This window comes from Jaculus jaculus, chromosome 6 (assembly GCF_020740685.1).
Source record: "Jaculus jaculus isolate mJacJac1 chromosome 6, mJacJac1.mat.Y.cur, whole genome shotgun sequence".
Lineage (NCBI taxonomy): Eukaryota > Metazoa > Chordata > Mammalia > Rodentia > Dipodidae > Jaculus > Jaculus jaculus.
In genome coordinates, this window is record NC_059107.1 from 10,088,020 (window position 1) to 10,112,969 (window position 24,950).

Below are 24,950 nucleotides of genomic sequence, written 5' to 3' on the forward strand. Positions count from 1 at the left end.
ACGAATGATTTTTTAATTTACTTTTTTTGAGGTAGGGTTGCACTGTAGCTCAGGCTGACCTGGAATTCACTATGTAGTCTCAGAGTGGCCTTGAACTCATGGTGATCCTCCTACCTTTGCCTCCCGAATGCTGTAATTAAAGTTATATGCCACCACGCCTGGCAAAGATACTTTTTTTGTTTGTTTGCAAGCAGACAGAGAATGGGTGCACCAGGGCCTGTAGCCATTGCAAATAAACTCCAGATGTGTGTGCCCCTTGTGCATCTTACTTACGTGGGTCCTGGGGAGTCAAACCTGGGTCCTTTGGTTTTGCAGGCCAATGCCTTAACCATTAAGCCATCTCTTCAGCCCACAAATGATTTTTTTTTTTTTTTCTGGTTTTTCAAGGTAGGAGTCTCACTCTAGCCCAGGATGACCTGGAATTTACTATGTAGTCTCGGGGTAGCCTCGAACTCATGGTAATCCTCCTACATCTGCCTCCCGAGTGCTGGTATTAAAGGCATGCACCACCACTCCCAGCCACAAACGAATTTTATATAGATCTTAAACATTATACACTGTCTTCATGGTGTAACTCAGTAACCATAGAATAGATTAACAAATGTAAACACTCAAATGGTAAGTCACATAAACAATAAAGGTTGCATGGTCATTGTGGTGGTTTGATCAAGGTGTACCCCATAAATTTAGATGTTCTGAATGCTAGGTTCCCAGATGATGGCAGTTTGGAAATTGAAGCCTGTTGGAGGTAGTATATTGTTGGGGGTGGACTTATGGGTGTTATAGCCAGCTTCCTCTTACCAGTGTTTGGCATACTCTCCTGTTGCTGTTGTCCACCTTATGCTGGCCAGGAAGTGATGTCCACCCTCTACTCCTGCCATTGTTTTCCCTTGCCATCATGGAGCGTCCCTTTGAGTCTGTAAAGCCAAAATAAACCCTTGATTCCCACAAGCTCCTCTTGGTCAGGTGTTTTCTGCCAGCAATGTGAACCTGACTGCAACAATAAAGTTGGTACCAGAGGAGTGGGATTGTTGCTGCTAGAAACCTGACTGCATGGCTTTTGGAGCTGATTTTCGAAGGAGAAATGTGGAAGAATTTGAAATCCTGACATAGGAGATGCCTTGCAGTGCAATACAGCTTGATGGACTCTTCTGGTCAGAGTTGAATGACCTGAATGCAATAAGAACTATGGACTGTGAGTCAAACCTCTGTTCACATGAGTGAGTGCCCACTGCTGATAATTCATGTCAACTTCTCCAAACTCAAAAGTTGAATGAACATAAGTGTAATGTATGTGGAAAAGACATTTTCTGGATGTCACACATTCCTTTAAAACATCAGATAATTCATATAAAGGAGTTGTGCTCTTAGGATATATGTGGGAAAGCCTTTTCCATAAGACAGCTCAGAGCTGTATGTATTGACATAGGGGAGACAACCTAAAATTTTCTTTTTGTGATTAGTGACTTACCAGGATTCATCTTGCAAAGGTGAGAAGTCTTTAGGGTGCTTGTGTGCTCCCCATAGTTCACTTCCTTTGTCCTCAGGCTTGCAGCCTGTGCTGTGCACACTGGTACATGAGAGACCATGTGCACTACCTTTAATGGAATGTGGATGTATTATGCATATTTCCAACCTGTTCTACCATGCAAATTTTGCAGTAAGTTTTCACTAGTTTTTGTTCTGTACTGTTTTTCTAAGTAGAGTCTGACTCTAGCCCAGAAGCCCAGGCTGTCCTGGAATTCACTATGTGAATTCAGAGTGGCCTCAAATTCAGGCAGTCCTCCTACCTCTGCCTCCCAAGCGCTGGGATTGAAGGTGTGCACCACCACACCTGATTTTTTTTCAAGGTAGAGTCTCTCACTCTAGCCCAGACTGACCTGGAATTCACTATGGGGTCTCAGGGTGGACTCGAACTCATGGCTATCCTCCTACCTCTGCCTCCCAAGTGTTGGGATTAAAGATTGGGCATAACAAAGAAATACTCAAGCAATACATGATTTAAACAGGGCAAACACCAAACTCTAGCTCCAAGTCCAACAACTCTAGCCAGTAAGAAATCTCCAAGTCCAATAATAATAACCAGCAACAAGTCTCTGGAGTTCCAATTCCATCCCTCCAGCTAGGCTACTCACAGTCCTGGAAAACTTCATCGGTGCCAGCAGCTTTCCTTTCATGGTCCTGGCAGCTCCACTGGGTCTCCACTGCAATCCACAGTTCATCCTCATGGCCCCATGGGGTATTGATGCAGGCATCCAGCAAACCTGGTTCACACTGCCTATGGTCATTTCCAAAACACAAGACCGTGTTGCAAACTTAATGACCCTCTCTTTCCTGCTTATTTTTTTTCAAGGTAGGGTCTCACTCTAGCCCAGGCTGACCTGAAATTCACAATGTAGTCTCGGGGTAGCCTTGAACTCATGGTGATCCTCCTACTCTGCCTCCCAAATTCTGGGATTAAAGGCATGTGCCACCACACCCAGCTCTTTCCTGCATTTCTTTTTTTTTTTTTTTTTATTTGAGGGAGAGAGAGAAAGAGAGAATGGGTGCACCAGGGCCTCCAGCCCCTGCAAATGTACTCCAGATGCATGTACCACCTTGCACATCTTTCTGGTTTACATGGGTCCTGGGAAATTCAGCCTGGGTCCTTTGGCTTTGTAGGTAAGTGCCTTAACCATCTCTCTAGCTTTTATCTTTCTTTCTTTTCTTTTTTCTTTTTGGTTGTTGTTGGTCTTTTGGTCTTTCAAGATAGGGTCTCCTGAAATTCACTATGTAGTCTCAGGGTGGCTTTGAACTCATGGCAATCCTCCTACTTCTGCCTCCCAAGTGCTGGGATTAAAGGCATGTGCCACCATGCCTGGGTCCACTTTTTAAAAATATATTTGTATTTATTTATTATTATATTATTATTTGTCTGCTTTTCAAGGCAGGGTCTTGCTCTAACCTAGGCTGACCTGGAATTCACTATGTACTCTCAGGGTGGCCTTGAACTCATGGCAATCCTCCTATCTTTGCCTCCCAAGTGCTGGGATTAAAGGCATGCACCACCACACCCGGCCTCCACTTTTTTTTTTTTTTTTAATATTTGTATGTATTGATTCATTTCCAAGCAGACAGAGAATGGGTGTGCCAGGGCCTCTAACCACTTACTGCAAATGAACTCCAGATGCATGTGCCACTTTGTGCATCTGGCTTTACATGGGTGCTGGGGAACTAAACTCACATTGTTGGGTTTTGCACTTCCCTGCATTTCTTATACTCCACAATACTAGGTAGGGTGCCAATTTGTTAATCCAGGGGGGATTTAAGCAGACTTTGAAGAACAGGTCATTCCTTGGGCATTCAGGCCTCCTCAAGAGTCAACATTCTTCCTGTTGTCACAGTGTAGGTCAGCTGGCCCAATCTCAATGGTTGTAATCTCTCAAACAATTTGCAGGTGAAGAGGCAGCAGTTTAGGCCCAAAGATTTCATTTTTTCTGTGCCATATCCCTCTGCTCACACCAGTTCATTTCTACGCAAAGCAACCCGGTATAACTTCTCAGGACACAGGCATAACAGGAAGCTTCTCACACAAACTGCTAGTCGAGTCCAGGCAATGCTTTTTCTCACATAAGCCAAACCTCACACTCCATAGTTCTTACTGCATTGAGGTCTTTCAACTCTGACCAGAATAGTTCATCAAGCCGTACTTACAGCACTGCAAGGCGTCTCTGAGGCCAAGGTTTCAAATCCTTCCACATTCCTCTTGAAAATCAGCTCCAAAAGGCCAAAGCCACACAACCAAGTATCCAGCTGCCATCCCACTCCTCGGTATCACTTTACTATTGCATTCAGGTTTGCATTGCTGGTAGAAATCACCCAACCAAGAGCAGCTTATGGGGAAAAGGATTTATTTTGGCTTACAAGCTTGAGGGGAAAGTCCACAATGGCAGGGAAAGTGATGGCATGAGCAGAGGATGGACATCACCCCCTGACCCACATAGGTGGACAATAGTAACAGGAGAGTGTGCCAAACACTGGCATGGGGAAACTGGCTATAAAATCCATAAGCCCGCCCCTAATACACTGCCTCCAGGAGGCTTTAATTTCCAATTGCCATCAGCTGGGGACCTAACATCCAGAACACCTATGTTTATGGGGGACACCTGAATCAAAGCACCACACATACCAAAATCGGTCTCCTCAGATGTGGGCCTATGTTACACTCAGGGCTTTCCTGGAGGTGGATACAGTGTTGGGTTGCATAACTGCAGAGTTATGGACATAGCCTGAGAGGAGGGGGAGCAAATAGAATTCCAGAGGGGACAGGTCATAGTACCTTAGAAAGGTGACCTCACTTCCTTGTAACTGACCCCAACAGAACCAGAACTCTGGCAACCAGACATCACAATATAGTGTCAAACACCCCCTCACCCAGCTCACTTGCCTCAAAAGGCAAGCTGCCCTCTGGCTGTGCCCTGATTTGAAGCTCCTGCTCCCTAAGGCCTTGATTCTCTTCCCATGCTCAGTATCAGCTCATTCAGCTCAGGCCTGCCCATCTGATAAGAGGCCCTACAGGTCGCCCATCCAGGCTGTTCATACCTGGGTCCCATCAGGTAAATGGCCACTCCAACCTTCAGCCTGGGGGACAGTGCTGAGGGGCCAGTTCCTATTGATGAGAAGATTGTCGAGTGGGAGAACACCTTCAATCCCAGCACTCGGGAGGCAGAGGCAGGAGGATTGTTGTGAGTTTGAGGCCACCCTGAGACTACATAGTGAATTCCAGGTCAGCCTGGGCTCGAGCAAGACTCTACCTTGAAACAACAACAACAATTATATATATATATATATATATATATATATATATATATGCCAAAAATTAAGTAAAAGTAGGGGCTGGGGAAAGGGCTCAGTGGGTATGTGCTTGTATGTGCACGTGTGCACACACACAAAACTAATTTGCAATATGTAACATTTCCAACTGAAATTTAACATCCATACTGCAGTTTCCCTTCATTTCAAACTTCTAAAACAAATAAAAGGGTGCTGAGAAATTTCACACATAATGTATGAACATTTAATTTATTCAGTGTTCAGTGAAACATCCCTGTCTGATAAGGCATCCTATATTTGTTGCACAGGTTTCTCTTATGTGCAAATTTTGCAATGTTAAGGGACAAGCAATTTTGCTCAAAAAGCTTATGAAGTGAATTTCCTATAGTGGTTTGCACTGTCACCCAAACATGCACAGGGTTAACATACTTTCCATATAAACTAAAGGGGGAGTACTTGGGGATGGAGAGAAAAGATCCCTTCCCTCCACACAGTTACATGACTTAAATCACAGTGACCTTTTATTAATGGTTCCCAAGGACATCATGCAGGGAATGTTCACCTCAGACCCAGAGTGAAAGTCTGTGGGCCAGACAGGAAAGTAATGAGCAGATTACATCCACTCCACTGTAGGGCTCCATTATATGGCTCGTACAGTAAGACTTTAAAAATGCAGACTGTTCCAAAAAGAGGAAACCTATGATATACACAGTTTCTATTTCTTTTTTGTTGTTGTTTTTTGTTTTTCGAGGTAGGGTTTCACACTAGCCCAGGCTGACTTGGAACTATGTAGTCTCAGGCTGGCCTTGAACTCACAGCGATCCTCCTACCTCTGCCTCCCGAGTGCTGGGATTAAAGGCATGCACCACCATGCCCGGCCCACAGTTTCTATTTCTTAATGTCCATTGAGATGTGCTCTCACACAGAAAATACTTTCCCAAAATTCATTATTTTAGGATGCTTCCTCTGTGTGAATTCTCTGATGCCTGCTGAGTGCGTCCACATTATTTTCACAACATTTCCACCTTGTGAGTCTTCTGGTGTACAGTGAGGGATGACTTGTGGTAGAAAGATTTCTTACATTCTTTACATTCAAATCGTTTCTCACTTTCATGAGTTATCTGATGCCTGTTGAGGTATGATTTCTGGTGAAAAGCTTTTTTACATTTCTGACACTCATAGGGTTTCTCACCTGTGTGGGTTCTCCGATGTACAGTGAGGTGTGACTTACTGTAAAACGCTTTCCTACATTCTTCACATGAGTATGGTCTGTTTCCTGTGTGACTTCTTTGATGGACAATGAGGGATGACTTATGTAGGAACGTTTTCCTACATTCTTCACATGCATACGGTCTGTTCCCTGTGTGGTTTCTCTGATGCCTGATGAGACTTGACTTTTGGTAGAAGGATTTTCCACATTCTCCACACTCATAGGGTTTCTCACCAGTGTGAGTTCCCTGATGCATGCTGAGGTGTGACTTGCGGTGAAAAGTTTTTCCACATATACTGCATTCATAAGGTTTCTCACCTGTGTGTGTTTTCTGATGTACAGTGAGATTTGACTTACGGTTAAATGTTTTTCGACATTCTTCACATTCATATGGTTTATCACCTGTGTGAATTTTCTCATGTATAATGAGGTGTGACTTAGAGTAGAAGGTTTTTCTACATTCTTCACATGTATATGGTTTCTCACCTGTGTGAGTTCTCTGGTGTACATTCAGGTCTGACTTACAGTAGAAATTTTTCCTACATTTTTTACATTCATAAGGCTTTTCACCTGTGTGAGTTCTCTGATGTATAGTAAGAGATGACTTATGATAGAAAGTTTTCCTACATTCTTTACATCCATAAGGCTTCTCACCTGTGTGAATTCTCTGGTGCCTGTTGAGGTGTGACTTCCGGTAAAATGCTTTTCCACACATATTACAGCCATAGGGTTTATAACCTGTGTGAGTTCTCTGATACCTACTGAGGTTTTGCTTCTGGTTAAAGCTTTTTTCAGATTCATAAATTTCACAGGGCTTTGGTTCTCTGTGGATTCTCTGGGATATGTTTCTTGTTGTCTGACAGAATTTCTCACATGCATTACATCTATATGACTTTCCCCCTGCATGGATTCTCTGATGTTTTGTATGGTATGATTTCTTAATGAAAGGTTTCTTACAATCACTACATTCATAACATTTCTGTCCTCTGTGTACTTCCATATGTTTAGTGAGTTGGTACTTTGTACAGAGTATTTTATCACACACACTACATTCAAAAGTTTCTTCCCTTCCCTGAGTTACCTCTTGGACAGTAAAAGCTACCTTATCAGAAGCTTTCCTAGATTCAATGAGCTTACTGGGAGTATCTGCCACACAAAACTTATCTTTACATAATACCTTCTTGTTGAAAGGTTCTTGGCTATAATATTGCAAATGCTGTTGCCCACTTGGATCTCTGTGATGCAAACTAAGATGTTCTGGATGTGTGCAGGACTTGCCATTTATAATAAGACCATCACTTTCTTCTCCAGCCTGCATGTTAAGCTCACTAGGAAGAAGCACATTCTGTGATACGTTGAGGGCTGGAGGCCACATGCCTAAGGAATTTCCATTCTTTAAAGACAGACTTGAAATATTCTTTGAGTTCACATTAAGTACTTTTTCCAGTTCAACCCTCTCTTCAGATGATTTGTTGCTGCTGGTAATTACAAGGTGCCAGAAATGTCTGTCTTGATTGTCCTGGCTGGTCTCCTTCTGGTTATTCACTCTGTGTATCTCTAAAAGAAAACACAAGTAGCCATATTCACATTACAATACAAAGGTGAAGGAAATGCCTTCTCATTCTTACAGCATGGTTTCAAAACCATAATTCTGATATATGCTGTACAGATTTTGACTCTAATGACTCCACAAATTGTATACTTTATAGTGTCCAATCATGTTATGTTACTGCTTTAAGATGTTTTATTTATTTGCAATAGGAAGAGATAACCTACTACCTACCTGCAAGTTTTGGCACAGTAATTTTCATCTGCTGTTTGTTTTATCTGTTTTTTTCCCCCCTCTACATGTTTCTTATGATTGCTATGGGTATAATCTCACTTTACTTGTTTTCTCTTTCAGAGTTATAATGGCAAAGTTTTTATGAGTAACTAGATGTAGGGTGTGAGTATGGTTGGTTTGCCTTTTACCTGGGCAGAAATACAATTTAGAGAAAGGACTGATATCTGTATGTGTTTTGTTTTTCTTTCTCCCAGGAAATGCAATAGCAATTTAGGTTGTTTTACACATGCAAACTACCTTCCTCCCACAGGAAAAGACAGTTATTCCCATTCTAATATAACGTATGAGTCCCTGATCCTTAAAAAGCTCAGGTAGCTCTGGCCCAGCTCTCTGCTGGGACCAACATTTGATACTGGAAACCAAGCTATACTCATCATTCTTTTTTTTTTTTTTTAAAGTTTTTCCAGGTAGGGTTTTACTTTAGTCCAGGTTGACCTGTACTTCACTATGTATTCTCAGGGTGGCCATGAAAGTAAAGGACTTTTGGGAGATAGTTTCTGTGAAGAACACTCTCAGTTCATTGTCAGGGAAATGAGTTTATTAGCATCTGAGGGTGGGGGGAGGGCCCTAAGGGGATTGGATATACAAGGTCCCTATGGGAACATTCATTCCAGTACATAGACAATGGGGGAAGGAGGGGTTAGGTGATCTAGGGTCTCAGAAGGATGAGCTGTGTGAAGGTACTGGCTGAAAGGAGTTTCCTAGGCAACTGGCCAAAGGTTACAGGGCTATGGGCGGAGCCTAATCAGGTGTGCTGGGCTTGGAGAGGGCGTGGCCTCCTGTAGCCTGGGGGTCCTTAGCCATGCCTGACAGCTCAGGCCACTCTCCTGAAGGCTCCAGCCTGTGCCTGTAGTGCCTGACAATTATATGACACACAGGCTTGATTATGGCCTCTTTAATCCTTTTCTTATTTCACTAGACAAATGCCTAAATAACTGATTTAAACACTTACATACAAAATATGGAATAAGCCGGGTATGCTGGCGCATGCCTTAAAAGCAACCTCAAAATTAAACTAAATGAGTTCTAATCTCAACATTTCCTTTAGATTTTTCCTAAAATGCTATATACTTTTTTTCTTTTTTAAAAATATTATTTTTATTTGAGAGAGAGAGAGGGAAAAAAAAGAGGAAGATAGGGAAGAAACAGAATGGGTGTACCAGGGCTTCTAGCCACTGCAGATGAACTCTAGATGCATGCACTACCTTGTGCATCTGGGTACTAGGGAACTGAACCTGGGTCTTTGGCTTTGCAGGCAAGTGCCTTAACCGCTAAGCCATCTGCCCAGCCCCACTTTCTCTTTTTATGGTTAAAAAATTCCTTGTAGCTCTTATACCAAATATCATCTATGTTTCATTTTTACCTCAACAAAATGTAAGCTTTATGAGAAGATGCATTTGTTCCATTATTACTGTTATCTCTGCAATTTAAAAAGTCCAACGTCAAACTGAGCATGGTAGGTCAATGTTTTAATCCCAGCACTTGGGATGTAGGAAATCACCATGAGTTCACAGCTATCCTGGGCTACAGAGTGAGTTCTAGGCCAGCTTGGGTACAGACCTAGCTTCAAAAAGCAATCAAAAGTATCAAAAAGAGCCGGGCGTGGTGGCGTGCGCCTTTAATCCCAGCACTTGGGAGGCAGAGGTAGGAGGATTGTTGTGAGTTTGAGGCCATCCTGAGACTACATAGTTAATTCTAGGTCAGCCTGGACCAGAGTGAGACCCTACCAAGAAAAACCAAAAAAAAAAAAAAAAAAAAAAAAGGATCAAAAACAACCAAAAATAAATAAGTAAAAGGTCAGTGCCTGAAAGGTGAACACAGTAAATAAAAAAAGAACTAACATGAACAATGCTAGGGAGGAAAACAGAACTATGAAAATGGATATAAGGACAACAGAGAATTTAGAGGAAGTGGCTGACCAGTAAATCCTGCGTGATAAGATCCATATAGCCACTGGAATTTGCTAACTCAAGGAAATATGCAGCAACAACAACCAAAAAAAAAAGGGGGGGGGAATACTCATATATAAGAATCCTCCTTGAAGACTGAACACAGAAAGTATTTGATGCGTAACACCAGCTGTACTCAAGCCCAGGATCTGCGGAATCAGTGAAAACAGCTCAACAGCCCTGTTCTGGTGAACTCGTCATCCTGGTTCCCCTGTCCAGGATACATTCACTGACCTGGGAGGCACTGGTTTGGGACTTCTCTTGCCCATGGCCCAGTTCCTTGCTCCAGCTTGAAAATCACCTCAGGTTTGGTAATGCAATGACCTGTTAATGAGAAATAATGTCAAATTTATGCCAAAAAATGTCAAATCAGGTGCACTGAAGAAAGATAACACCTTTAGAAAATGATAGATGATGATTCCAAAATGAACATTTTGATTGGGTTTATTCTTACCTTCTTCATGGTCTGGAATCTTACCCTTGAGTTAAGCTTCTTGAGGAAGAAATCAAAGCTGGGTCTGGTAATGCAGGCTTGAGAGGCTAAGGCACAAGGAATGTTAGTTCTAGGCCTGCCTGGGATACAGAGTGACAACAAGAACAGCCACCCAATTTAGTGAGACCCTATCTCAAATAACCAGCAAAAAGAAGGCTGGGGATGTAGCTCAGTTATAAAGCATTTGTATAGTATGTATGATGAGATCCTCAATTTAATAAAGAGAAATCAAAAGTGATTTTTTTAGATTTTATTTTATTTATTTTTTATTTATTTGAGACAGAGAGAGGGAGAGGGAGAGAAAGAGAGAGAGAGAATGGGCACACCAGGGCCTCTATCCACTGCAAACGAACTCCAGACACATGCGCCACCATGTGCATTTGGCTTACATAGGATCTGGAGAATTGAACCGGGGTCCTTAGGCTTTGCAGGCAGGTGCCTTAACCCCGCTAAGCCATCTATCCAGCCCCAAAAGAATGATTTTAAGAAAGCCCAAGGATGGGAACTGGAGATAGCTCAGTGGGTGAAAGTGCCTGCTGTGCAAACCTTATGACATGAGCTCAGATCTCCAGAACTCAAGTAAGGCCAGACCCAGTTTCAAGCATCTGTAGTCTCAGCCTTCCTAAGATGACATACAAGATGGGGACAAGGCAATCCTGGAAGCTCCTGGGCTAGCTAGCATGGTGTGTCTAGCAGTAAATATAAGAGAACCTGCATCACAAAAGGTGGAAAGTGAGGACCAGCACCTGAAGTTGTCTTCAAGTGTTCACGTGCCCACACTCACATACGTGTTCCAGAAGGGCAAGAGAATGGCATGTTACTGTAATAAAGCAGACATGTGGACCAATGGAACACAAATGGACTCAATAGAGTTATTAAAGATATATCCTGGGTCAAAGACAGTCTTGTCAATATCTGCTGATAACCACAGGTAAGAGACTGAAACTATATCCTGCATCGCCCTGTACACTACCTGGGCAGGAGACGTTAAGATCTAAAACTTATTTGAAACTACTAGTAAAGCAGAAGGGAAATACTCTAGAAAACTTCTGCAAGCAAGGTTGTTAAATATCACTCAAAAAGTGCATGAAACAAAGCCAGAACTGGCTGAGGAAATGGCTTAACAGTTAAGGCACTTGCGTGCAAAGCCTAAGGACTCATGTTAGACTCTCCAGGTCCCACATAAACCAGATGCACAAGGTCATACAAGCATGCAAGGTCGCACATGCGCACAGGTGGTGCATGCACCTGGAGTTCGATTACAGTGGCTAGAGGCCCTGGTGCTCCTATCTTCTCCCCTACCTCCACACAAGTTCTGACAATATGCCTATTCTCATTCTTTTTCTCTCTCCATGCAAATAACAAATAAAGATATTTTTTAAACAAATTCCTGGGCAACTTGCCAGGATGACATTTCTCTAAAGACATACAAACAACTCACAGGTATATATGAATACATGCTCAGCATCTGCAGTCACCAGGCAAATGTAAATCAAAAGAAAGAAGAGTCATCACTGCACTGTGGTTAGAATGCCTGTCAGAATTGCAAACTACAAATGCTAACAAGGATACAAGGAGAAAAGGATGCTCTCCTTCTCTGTTGCTGAGAATGCAGGACAGTCATCACTGTAAGAAAGCAAGAAGGCTCCTCAAAAAAAAAAAAACTAGAAAAAACAACTACCACTATATGACAAACAAAAAGATCTGAAATTCCCTCATTTACATATAGTAGCTTGTATGGAAGTGAAGGAAATTTATGATAAAGTACAACACAAAAAAACAATGGGGGCTAGAAAGATGGCTTGGTGGTTAAGGTGCTTGCCTGGGAAGCCTAAGGACACAAGTGTGAGTACACAGGACCCACATAAGTCAGATGCACAAGGTGGTGCATGTGTTTGGAGTTCTGTTGCAGAGCTCGGGAGGCCAAGGCATGCCCATTCTCTCTCCCTTTCTCTCTCTCTGCCTCTTTCTCTATCTCTCTCTAATAAATAAATAAATATAATATTTGAAAAGACACATATTGCATATTTTCAACATGGAAGACAAAGTTAGCTTCACATAAATAGAAGCAAAAGTGGGGAAATAAAGCCTAGGAAGGGTGTGTGGGGTGAGAAGATGGAGAGAAGATGGTAAATGTGTGGAGTTGGACAGAAGGCCCAAATTTCAATACTCTATGGCACAGAAAAGCATGACTATGCTTGAACAATTAAATATTTAAAAATAGCTAATAGAGAAGATATAAAGGTCCTCAAAATGAAGAAGTGACATCTTTGAATAGACTTGCCAATCTATCTATAAATCCATTAAAACTGGTTTTTGGCATCATGGTGCTGGGAAGAAGTGGCAGGAGTGCTCAGCACTGCAATATCTTTCTCACACCTTCCAGGCTCAGGGTCCATTGCAGAAAAGGTGGAAAGAATGTAAGAGCCAAAGGAAGGGTAGGACTCCTTACAGTGTGCTCCTCCAGACACAAAATGGCCTGGATATCTATGACTTCACAGTACCTGACACTAGCTACACAAGACCACCATAATAAGAGGAAAAGATCATGACATCAAAATAAGAGAGAGGCTGATTGAGAGGAGGAGGGGATATGATGAAGAATGGTGTTTCAAAGGGGAAAGTGGGGGGAGGGAGGGCATTACCATGGGATATTGTTTATAATCATGGAAGTTGTTAATAAAAAAATAATTAAAAAAAAAACTGGTTTCTGTTTTTACCAACCAATAAAAGTGCTTCTAGAACATTACTGGGCCTTTCACTCACCCAGGGACAGCAGGCTGCTGTAGGTTTCCAGCATCACGTCCCTGTAGAGCTTCCTCTGAGCATCATCAAGGTCCTGCCACTCCTCCCACGAGAAGTCCACAGACACATCCTCAAATGACACCAACCCCTGTAATAAAACATTTCTCCTAAATGCAAGCTTTTTTTTTTAGAAAAAAATATTTATTTGAGAGACAGAGAGAGACATGGGCATGCCAGGGCCTCTTGCCACTGCCAACAAACTCAAGATGCATGTGCCACTTTGTGCACCTAGCTTTACTTGGGTTGACTTGTCTAGCATGCACAAGACCTAGGGTTCTCCAGTATGTGAAGAAAAAAAAAAGTAACTCTGCTTCCCCCAAATGCTGATAATCTAGTCTGAAAATTTAAGCATAAATACATACCTGAAATAATTTTAGATAAACACAGACACGTGGGCTTGGAGTGTGGCTCCGTTGGCAGTATGCTTGCTTGCATGTACACAGCACTGGGTTTGAGCCCAGCTCTGCATAAACCATGTAAAGTGGAACATGCCTAGAACCCCAGAACTTGGAAGGTGGAAGCAGGAGTTCAAGTCCGCTCAAACAAGGTGGTCAGTAAAATGCTTGCCTTAAAAGCATGAGGACCTGCATTTGATCCACAGAGTCTATGTAAAAATGTCAGGTGGGCATGGTGACCCACTTTTTTTTTTTTTTTTTATTTCTTTGAGAGAGACAGACACAGAGAGAAAGACAGATAGAGGGAGAGAGAGAGAATGGGCGCGCCAGGGCTTCCAGCCTCTGCAAACGAACTCCAGATGCGTGCGCCCCCTTGTGCATCTGGCTAACGTGGGACCTGGGGAACCGAGCCTCGAACCGGGGTCCTTAGGCTTCACAGGCAAGCGCTTAACCGCTACGCCATCTCTCCAGCCCGGTGACCCACTTTTAATAAAAGCACCTGAGATCCCTAAAGAAACCTGTGAGCTAGACTGGCTGAACTGGTGAGCCCTCGGTTCACCTAAGAAACCCTATCTCCATAAACAATGTGAAGAGCAATGGAAGAAGATATCCAACGTCAACCTCTAGACACATGAATCTGCATACACATGAGCCCTGTGTGAACATGCTTCCACACACCACACACACAAATGCCAGACATTTAGTTCCAATGCTGGGGAGATGGAGCCAGGCAGATCCCTGAGGTTTGCTGGCCAAACAGTCTAGTATAAGTGGGGACTTCCAGGCCAATGAGAGACCCTGGAAGAAAAAATAAAGGGTGAAATTGTACCTAAGGAACAACTATGATCATATGCCTTCTACACACATGTGCACATGTACTCCTCCATGCACATAGTAATGATGATGGAAAGAAGTTCAAGGTTATCCTGAAGCTACCTAATAAGTTTGAGACCAATGTGAGCTACATTACATGAGACTCTGTCTAATAATAAACAAAACAAGCAGGGTGTGGTGGCTCACTCCTTTAATCCCAGCACTTGGGAAGCTGAGGTAGGGGGATCACCTTGAGTTTAAGGCTAGCCTAGGCTACAGAATGAACTCTAGGTCAGCCTGGGCTAGAGTGAGACCCTACTATGATAAAACCAACCAACCAAATAAAAAACACATACACAATGTAAAATAGCAATCAAGTATATACTAGAGTACTCTTGTATCATTGGGTCATTGTTCACTAGAAGGAGAAAGGTTCTGATGAATGTGTTCTCATGAACGTGATGTAATATATGTCAAGGTACAAAAGCACAAAGAAAGCAGGCTAAGGGAGTGGAAGGACAAGCAGGATCATATGCAGGTAAGAGCTCATCATGAGTGCCAAAGTTATACACTCAACTAAGTGATCACCCATTTTTGTGTTTAAAGACATTACTCCAGCAACTTAAATGTTGTATGTTTACTGTTACTGATAAATTATTTATAAAGTATATTCATAGTGAATCTTATATTTCCCTCCTAAGTTAAAAAAAAAACAACTGTCCATGTCCATTTCCTAAAGCAAGATGGAACTAGCAAGGAGGCCAATTAGAAGGGTTAGTTACAGATCTGCATTTTGAAAGTCATCTCAGGAAAAGAGAACGAGGATGGCTTCTATTCTTTCAATCTGTGACTACCTAGGTAGAAACCAATGCTTTAAAAATTAGAGAAAAGGCTGGGCATGGTGGTACATACTTTTAATCCCAGCATTTGGGAGGCAGAGGTAGGAGGATCACCGTGGGTTTGGGGCCACCCTGAGACTACATAGTGAATTCCAGGTCAGCCTGAGCCAGAGACCCCACCTTGAAAAACTAAAAAAAAAAAAAAAAAGAGGAAAAACAAAGGGTGGAATCATAAGTAAGGAATGACAATGATAATTCAGCTTCTACACACACATGCATGGACTTAGGGGAGAGTTAGAAGAGAAAATACCAAGAAACCCAACTAGGAGATACAAAACTAAGAAACAGAAGCCCTCCTCAGCTACACAATGACTGAGGCCAGCCTGGGCTCCATCAGGCTTGCCTCACAAAGGAAAACAAAAAGAAAAAAGATATATAGAATAGGAAGCTTCCTAGAAAAACAAAAGCAAAAGTAAACAACAGGACTAGAATTTAGAACTTATGTGTCGTGCCTAGGACAAAAAGAGAAATTTACTTCCAATCTATCTGCCTCTTTCTCTCTTTCTTTCAAGTATATAAATAAATACAATATAAGTGAACAAAGAAGAAATATGTTAACAGGGACTGAAGAGATTGTTTGGCAGTTAAGACACTTGCATACAAAGCCCAATGACTTGGGTTCAATTCCCCAGCAACCACATAAAGCCAGATGCACAAAATGATGCATACATCTGGAGTTTCTTTGCAGTGGCTAGAGGCCCTGGTACACCCATTCATTTTCTCTCTCTCTTCTCTGTCTCTCACTGCTTGCAAATAAGTAAATAAATAAGTAAAAATATTTTGGGCTAGAAAGATGGCTCAGAGGTTAAGGCATTTGTTTGCAAAACATGATGGCCTAGGTTCGATCCCTCTGTACCACGTAAAGCCAGATGCACAAAATGGCATATGCATCTGGAGGTTGTATGCAGGAGCCTCTGGCATACCCATTGTCTCTCTCTCTCTCCCCCTCTCTTCTTGCAAATAAATAATAAATTAAAAAAAGGAAAAAAATATTTTAATGTATTTCATTGCATTAAGAGTTCTATGGGGTAAATATTCTGTGATCATCCATAGCAATGGAAAAAGTATTTTTTAAAAACATGACCCTTTTGTAATAAAGACCCAGTAACAGAGGACTCAGCACATTTTTTCTTCACATTCTATTTATATCTCTTAACCTAAAAACCAGCATGACAGCTAAAGATATAGGCACTCCACTTTGCCAGGAATGGTTTCACAGTTTATAGTCCCAGCACATGAGCAGCTACAGGCAGATGGATCCAGTCTGATGCCAGCTTGGGCTGCACAGCAAGATCCTGCCTCCAAACAACAAACAACATCAGAAAGGTAATGCAGCTCTATAAGCATTTAGCACTGTAGAGGAGCTACTAGGCAGTTCAAATGAAAAGACGAAAACTGAAAATGAGGCCGGGCACGGTGGTACACACACATCTTTAATCCCAGCAATTGGGAAGCAGAGGTAGGAGGATCGCCCTGAGTTAGAGGCCACTCTGAGACTACATAGTGACTTCCAGGTCAGCCTGGGCTAGAATGAAACTCTACCTCAAAAAAACAAAACAAAACAAACAAACAAACCCTGAAAATGAGTACATTTACTTACAATTTATAGCTACAAAACATAAGTAAAATGTTTGTTTGCTATGCAACCTTGATTTCTATAATGATTCACCTTGGTTGTCAACTTGAAAGGATATAGAATTGTCATGGAAACAAATCTCTGAGCATAACTATGAGGGTTTTCTAGATTGGGTTATCTGAGGTGGGACAACCCAGCCTAAGTGCAGGTGGTACATTCCATGGGCTGGATGTCCTGGGCTGTGTAAACGAGGCTCAGAGCTAGCTGAGCACGAGCACTCCAGCTGCCCTGCCGGTAGACCGCACGTGACGGGCTGCTTCAGCCTCCTACTGCCACACCTTCCCAGCCAACAGGGACTGCAGTCCCTTAGACTGTCAGCTGAGCTAAACCCTTCTTCTCTGAGATGCATGGTCAGGCTATTTGTCACAGCCAAGATAAAAGTAACTAATACATAGCTCTTCGATGAAAGAACCCTGGTGATGGGAGTAAGAACTTTTTCAGTTGATGCTCTTCACAGTTTCAAAGGATTTTGTATGTGATTTTCAAAATATATTTTGGCTTGAATTCTATTTTCTTTTCTTTTTTTTTTAGAATCAGATCTTTTTATTTCTGTCTTTCTAAAATTTTATTTTATTTTAATTTTAGAGAGATTAAAAGAAAGAGACAGAGAGAGAGAGAGAATTGGCACACCAGGGCCTTAGCCACTGTAATCAACCTTCAGATGCTTGTGCCACCTACTGTGCACGTGCAACCTTGCACTTGAGTCACCTTTTTCCATCTGGCTTACATGGGATCTGGAGAGAGATCAAACATGGGTCCTTGGGTTTCTCAGACAAGCATCTTAACTGCTAAGCCATCTCTCCAGCCCAATCTTATTTTTTGAAACAAGGTCTCTCACTGAACCTAGAGCTCACTGATTCAGCAAGATAAGCTGCCCAGAAAGCCTTAGGAATGCTTCTGTCTCAATCTCCCAGCACCGGGACTACAGGTGCCCACTTGAATTCTATTTTCTTGTGATACTTTTATATAGTTTTAGCACTATGACAATATTACTTCATAAAATAATAGAAAATAAGTAATATTACTAGGTTTTGGAGAGGTTGGAAGAACTGATAATACATTGTTTTGAAATGTTTGGAAACGCTCTCCAGTGAAATTCTTATACATTAAGACTTTTATTGGTGTAGAGTTGATTTTCATTATGAATACAATTTTTGATAGATCAATTTAAATATTTTATTTTTCTTTATTCATGACAGAGAAAAAAAGAGAGAATGGGCGCACACATGCACAATATGCTCTTTTGTTTGTAAGGTGTATATAGTAGTGTTCCCATTTTGATACTTGATTTTAGTGATTTGTATATTTTGTTTTTCTATTCTTAATAAATTTTCTTTCCTCGAGGTAGTGTCTCACTGTAGCCTAGGCTGATCTGGCACTCACTCTGCAGTCCCAGGCCTTGAGCTCACAGTGATCTTCCTACCTCTGACTCCCAAGTGCTGGGACTTATGGTGTGCACCACCACACTTGGTATTCTTAATACATTTTTTTAAAGATGTATTTTTATTTATTTATGAGAGACAGAGAGAGGGGTGAGAGGGAATGAGTGAGAATGAGTGCCACCATGTGCATCTAGCTCACTTGGGACCTGAAGAATCAAACCTGGGTCTTTAGGCTTCACAGGCAAGTGCCTTAACCGCAAAGCCATTTCTCCAGCCCTCTTAATACATTTTGAGAAAGCTGACAGGAGATACACATTTAAAAAAATTTTTTTTTTAAGGTAGGGTCTGACTCTAGTCCAAGCTGACCTGGAATTAGTCTCAGGCTGGCCTCAAACTCACAGCACTCCTCCTACCTCTGCCTCCTAAATGCTGGGATTAAAGGTGTACACCACCTTGCCCTGCAAAATTTTGCTATCTTAACTTTGTCACTCATAGTACTCTTCATCTGATTTCATTTTATTAATCAACCAGAGTAATTTTCTCAATCCATCAGACTTTTGCTACCACCTACTTTCTTTGTAGTCTTAGTGGCAAAAAATGCTACATTTCTGCAAGGTATAGGGAAGAGAGTACATTATATGAAAGCAATTTTATTCCACTGCTTTCTAGATCTGCTACGAGAGTAAGGACAATGTGCATTTATATTGCCTTTTATAGTCATATTCACCTTTACTGGTGCCCTGTGTTTTCTTGCTCTAAATCGCTGGGACCATTTCCAGTGACTGTAAGTGACTGGCCTTTTCTTGCAGCTCTCATTTTGTTTTCCAGTCCCAGGAGCCTTGCTGGTGTGTAGATTCACAGAGCTCTTCACACTGGCTTGCTGGAAGTTCCTCTGAAAATCAGAGTTGTAAAGACAGCATCCTGAGTGACTCATGAGCTGTGTTAACTAGTAAAATATCACAATAATAAATCATGGGATTATACCATAAATAATATTGAGAAATTATAAAGAAATATTTAAAAATTTTTGCTATAGTATTGTAGATATGTGCTTTCTTTTTTTATGAAATTACTTACAAAATTTTCTGTTCATTTTTATTTATTTATTTGGGAGTGACAGAGAGAGAAAGAGGCAGATAGAGAGAGAGAGTGAATGGGTACACCAGGGCCTCCAGCCACTGCAAACGAACTCCAGATGCATGTGCCCCTTGTGCATCTGGCTAACGTGGGTCCTGGGGAATTGAGCCTCAAACCGGGGTTCTTAGGCTTCACAGGCAAGCGCTTAACCACTAAGCCATCTCTCAAGCCCAATATGTGCTTTCTGAAAGTATTTCTTCCCTATCATCCTAAGTGGAAATTTTCAGTAACATCAATTTAAAATTGCAACATCAGAGCCAGAAGTGGTGGCACATGCCTTTAATCCCAGTACTCGGGAGGACTGCTGTGAGTTCAAGGCCACCCCCAGACTACATAATGAATTCCAGATCAGCCTGGGCCAGACTGAGATCCTACTTCAAAAAAAAAAAATCAGATAAGACACTGGCATATGTTTCTACCGTTAAAAGTAACAGAAAAGTGTATGTGTATACAAATATATATATACTTTTCCTGTATTTACTACCTAATACATATATATCTCCAACCTATCAAGAATAACATGAGGGGCTGGACAGATTGCCCAGTGGCTATAGCGCTTGCCTGCAGAGCCTAATGGTCTGGGTTCAATTCCCCACTACCTACGTAAAGCCATATGCACAAAGTGGCATGTGCATCTGGAGTTCATCTGCAGTGCCTAGAGGTCTTGCATGCCCATTCTCTTTCCCTCTCTCCTTGCAAATAAATAAAAATATTTTTTAAAAAGAATAACATGAAATGTAAATGTATTAAATAATCAAAGAGGGCTGGAGAGATGGCTTAGCGGTTAAGCGCTTGCCTGTGAAGCCTAAGAACCCTGGTTCGAGGCTCGGTTCCCCAGGTCCCACGTTGGCCAGATGCACAAGGGGGCGCACGCGTCTGGAGTTCGTTTGCAGAGGCTGGAAGCCCTGGCGCGCCCATTCTCTCTCTCTCTCTCTATCTGTCTTTCTGTGTCTGTCGCTCTCAAATAAATAAATTAATTAATTAAAAAAAATAATCAAAGAGCAGAAAGGCTCATGGGAGAGTACATGGATGAGGGCCTAGATATAGCCCCCAGGGCAAAAAATAAAGGTAGGTATTAAGGGAGTTGATGGTGGAAATACTGCCAAATGTATAGCTTCTGCCTCCACGCATGGGCACACAGAACAAACATCTTCTCATGTTTAAATCCCTGAAAGTCATGGGGAAAAAAACCCACATTAAATGGGAAGGAAAAGCTGAGGCACACTTGCCCACAGTCCTGCCTTGGCCAATACCAGGCATCATCCTGAGGAGAGGAAAACTGAGACCATACATATAGCAGCAGCCTAATTCTAAGTTTTGCTGTGGCTTGGGTCTTAATTCCCCTAGTTATGGGAGAGGCAAGACTAGGCACACAAAAGCCTAATTTAATTAAGCCCACCAAACACAGTGAATGTTTTATATGATCATCCAAGAATTTCCCTGTGTTTCATCTCAGTACATCCAGCAGGAGTTAGGTTCTAGAATTAGGGTACAGAAGGGGTTAAATTCAAGAGTCCAATTTCTCCCTAGACACAACCTGCCAAATGCTGCTGCTGAAAGTTGTACTTCTATGGAACCTGATTAGGGAGTAAACAAAGCAAAAGGAGTAACAGGTGTCTGGCACCCTTCGGAAGGACTGAGCTCTTCTAGAGTCTCTCCACCCCTCCCCCACTAGCTCACCTACTGACAACTCTAGCTCTACCAATTTCTTAAAAATTTGTTTTCGGTTTTTCAAGTGGAGTCTGGCTCTAGCCCAGATTGACCTGGAATTCACTATGTAGTCTCAGGCTGGCCTTGAACTCACAGTGATCCTCCTACCTCTGCCTCCTGAGTGCTGGGATTAAAGGTGTGCACTACCACATATGCATAAGGACCAGGTTTGTGCAAATCACTGCTGAGCTCAGACAAGTGCAATTAAGTGTATGTGCAAGTACTGCCCCAGCAGTGCAGAGGGTTATGAAGTGCAGGTCCCTGGTTACCCCCTTAAAGGGGTCTGGCACTCTTCCCCTGGATTCTAACTTACTTTCTTTCTTTCTTTCTCTTTCTTTCTTTCTTTCTTTCTTTCTTTCTTTCTTTCTTTCTTTCTTTCTTTCTTTCTAACTTATTTATTTTTTTGTTTTGTTTTTTTGAGGTAGGGTCTCACTCTAGCCCAGGCTGACCTGGAATTCACTATGGAGTCTGAGGGTGGCTTCGAACTCACAGCAATCCTCCTACCTCTGCCTCCCTAGTGCTGGGATTAAAGGCATGCACCACCACACCCAACTCTTTTTTTACTTTATTTTATTTTATATTTGTAAGGAGAGAAAGAGAGATAGGGGGAGAAAATGAGAATGGGCACTCCGGGGTCTCTAGCCACTGCAAACAAACTCCAGATGCATGTGCCACTTGTGCACCTGGCTTTACATGGGTACTGGGGAACTGAACCCAAGTTGTCAGGCTTTGCAAGCACCCTCAACCACTTTCTGTTGGAAGACCTATGACAAGTTTTCTCTACTTGGAGCAGGCCAGTTCCTAAAAATTAAAGTCCTGTCTTGAGTCTGGTTCTGGATTCTAACATCTATCAGTTGGGGAGGTTGGAGTTATGGCTCAGTGGTCAACGGTGCTTGCTTGCAAAGCCTGACAGCCTGTGTTCTATTCACCAGTATCTCTGTAAAGTCAGATGCACAAAGCATCAAAGGCATCTGGAGTTCTTTTGCAGTAGCAAGAAGCCCTGACATGCCCATTCTCTATTCCTCTCTCTCTGCTTGGAAATAAACAAAAAAGAAATTAAATGCACTTGGGGCTGGCAAGATGGTTCAGGAATTAATGGTGCTTGCCTGCAAGGCCTTATGACCCAGTTTCAATTTCCCAGCGCCCCACATAAGGCTGGACAGGTATTTACTTGCAGTGACAAGAGACCCTGGCATGTCCATACATACACAGATACACACATACACACACACACACACACACACACAAATACAGTTATTAGACATTTAGTAAGCCAGGTGTGTGGTGGTTCATGCCTATAATTTCAGCACATGGGTGGCTAGGGAAGGAGGATGGCCATGAACTCCAGAACAGCCTGGGCTATAGGGTAAGGCTGTCTCAAGAAACAAAGAGTCTTATATCAAAATATTAATGGGGGGCTGGAGAGATGGCATATTAGCTCCTTACAAAGCTAAAAGACCCAGGTTCAAAAGACCCAGTACCCATGTAAAGCCAGATGCACGAGGTGGTGTATGTTTCTGGAGTTTGTTTGCAGTGGATGGAAGCCCTGGTGCACCCATTCTCTCTATCTGCCTCTTTCTCTCTCAAATATTTAAATACATGTGTGTATATATATACATGTATATATTTATTATGGGTAACATGTATCAGCATATGGACATGAGAAAAGGAAACCCTAGTGCACTGTACAATCAATGGAGTTGAAATCACGTGTGGAAGAGATGGTTGCATTGCCAGGTTCACAGTACCAAACATAGGGAAACAACTGCAGAGCCTTTTGGATGAGCCCAGGCCAGGAGGACATCTAGCCTCAGGGCAGATACAAGCTCTCCTGACAGACTCCACCTACCGCCTGAGGCCACTCTCAGCAAGGGGCCCAGGGCTGAAATTCCCAGACCCTCTGAGACCAGACACAGAGCAGCTGTGGGCACCTGGTGTCGGGCAGTTCAAACCCAGGACCAGGAAAAGACAGGAGGGTGGCCGAGGACAAGTCACTCTGTAAAGTTTCCAAGGAGGAGGCTCAGCCCAAAGACATTTTGAGAAGGGGTCCATGAGTAGTGAGGGCCAGAGGAGGACTGACTCCTAAGCTTGTTTTTTTTATTATTATTATTTATTGTTTTTTTAACAAGGGATCAAGTGATTCTTCCGTGCTTTCTTCTCATGTGAAGCGCTCACATCAAAAGTCAAATCCTATGGCAAAGTATAAAAGTATAATGATAAGCTGGGGGCGGGGGGTGGGGAGGCTGTGGTCCAGGAACGATGGCAGGAGGTGGGATCTGGGGTTTGTCCCCAGACCTCGGAGGACCTGGGCCGGGGACAGCTCGGAGGTCCCGCTTCCCGTGCTCGGAGGACCGTTGGGGACAACGACGCCCGTCCCGGGTCGCCACACAGGCCGGGACGCGCGGGCAGAGCACGGAGCTCGCAGAGGCTCCAGCGGGAGCTGAAGTCGCCGCGGGGCCGGGACAGGACGCCCGGGGTCGCGGCTGCCGCCCCAGCCCCAGCCAGAGGGACCGAGGGCTCCGCGGCCCGGCCGAGGCCTGGACTCCGCGGACTCCGGACCCGCTAAGCCGCTTCCCGCCGGGTCCCTCGGCCTCCCTCCGCTGCCTCGGCCCGCGGCCCGCGCACTCACCATGGCTGTCCCGGCTGTCGCGTGTCCCGCTGGTGACGGTGACAGACGACCCCGGCCGCCCGCGGAGCAGAGCCCAAGATGGCGGGATGCAGAGACAAAGAACCGCGGATATAGCAAGGCCCGCCCCTCCTCCCGTACCGTGCGTCTGATTGGGTGTAGCTCTAGTCCCCGCCCCCTTCCTTCCTGAGTGACAGGGGATGGCACCAACCCATGGCTGAATCAAGCCAGAATGATGCGATAGTAGCTGCGGTTTTTCTTTTAAATATGTATTTGTATTTTATTTTTCCGAAACTCGGGTTCGCTATATAACCCAGGGTGATCTTGAACTTGTGACAGTCTGTCAGAGTTGAGGGGACAGAGACGCAATTCCATACTGTCATCCTCAACAGCCTGAGAAGTTCCTCTAGAATCTCAGGATTTGACAGTACTCCTGCCTCAGCCTGCCCTGGCCTGTATGCGGCTGTCTGCAGGCGAGCTCCTTGTGGGTGTCTCAGTAGAACATTTATATTTAGTTTGTATATAAGGTCATTTAAATCACGACTTATATGCAGGTATATATATCATTAACAAATGGCAAGAAGGACTTAGCATGTCAGGAGAAAGCCCCTGCTATCTATCTTGAAAAACCCAGGGGGAGCTAGTACCTGTTTGGCTATCTCGGAAGAAAGGAGTTCAAAGAAGTTCGTTCCTTCACACTTGCTAATCCTACTCCCTCCCCGCTTCTTCTTGGACATAACCCCACCCCCCACCAACCAATGCCAGGGGTCACCTTGCATTTCCAGAGTCCCCACTACAAAAATGTGAAGAGTCCCCTCTATGACTTGCCTCCAATAAGCTTCTTTTGCCATAGAGATTTCTACTTGTTTCCGTCTTTTTCTTTTCTTTTCTTTTTTTTTTCTTTTTCTTTTTTTTTTTGGTTTTTCAAGGTAGGGTCTCACTCTAACCCAGGCTGACCTGGAATTCACTATGGAGTCTCAGGGTCCGTCTTTTTCTAATAAATATAATGACAATTATTTTTAAATTCCCAGTAGCGGCCTGGCATGGTGGCACACGCCTTTTAATCCCAGCATTTGGGAGGCAGAGGTAGGAGGATCGCCAAGAGTTTGAGGCCACACTGAGACTCCATAGTGAATTGCGGGTAAGCCGAGCTAGAGCAAGACCCTACCTCAAAACAACAACAACAAAATAATAATAATAGTAATAAATAAAATAAAATGTTCAAATTTCCAGTAACGTT

At 43.1% G+C, this 24,950-nt stretch overlaps 1 protein-coding gene across 1 annotated transcript; it reads right to left on the minus strand.

Annotated features, from left to right (window-relative positions):
• Window positions 1-5,042: 5,042 nt before the first annotated feature.
• LOC123461620 (zinc finger protein 39-like) lies at window positions 5,043-23,822 on the minus strand. Its single transcript, XM_045152941.1, has 5 exons — window positions 23,714-23,822; window positions 18,965-19,129; window positions 13,074-13,200; window positions 10,049-10,138; window positions 5,043-7,579 (listed from the first exon to the last, which is right to left on the minus strand). Exons 1-5 carry the CDS (start codon window positions 23,714-23,716, stop codon window positions 5,823-5,825), a joined length of 2,142 nt encoding a protein of 713 aa, XP_045008876.1. The 5' UTR covers window positions 23,717-23,822; the 3' UTR covers window positions 5,043-5,822.
• Window positions 23,823-24,950: the final 1,128 nt, after the last annotated feature.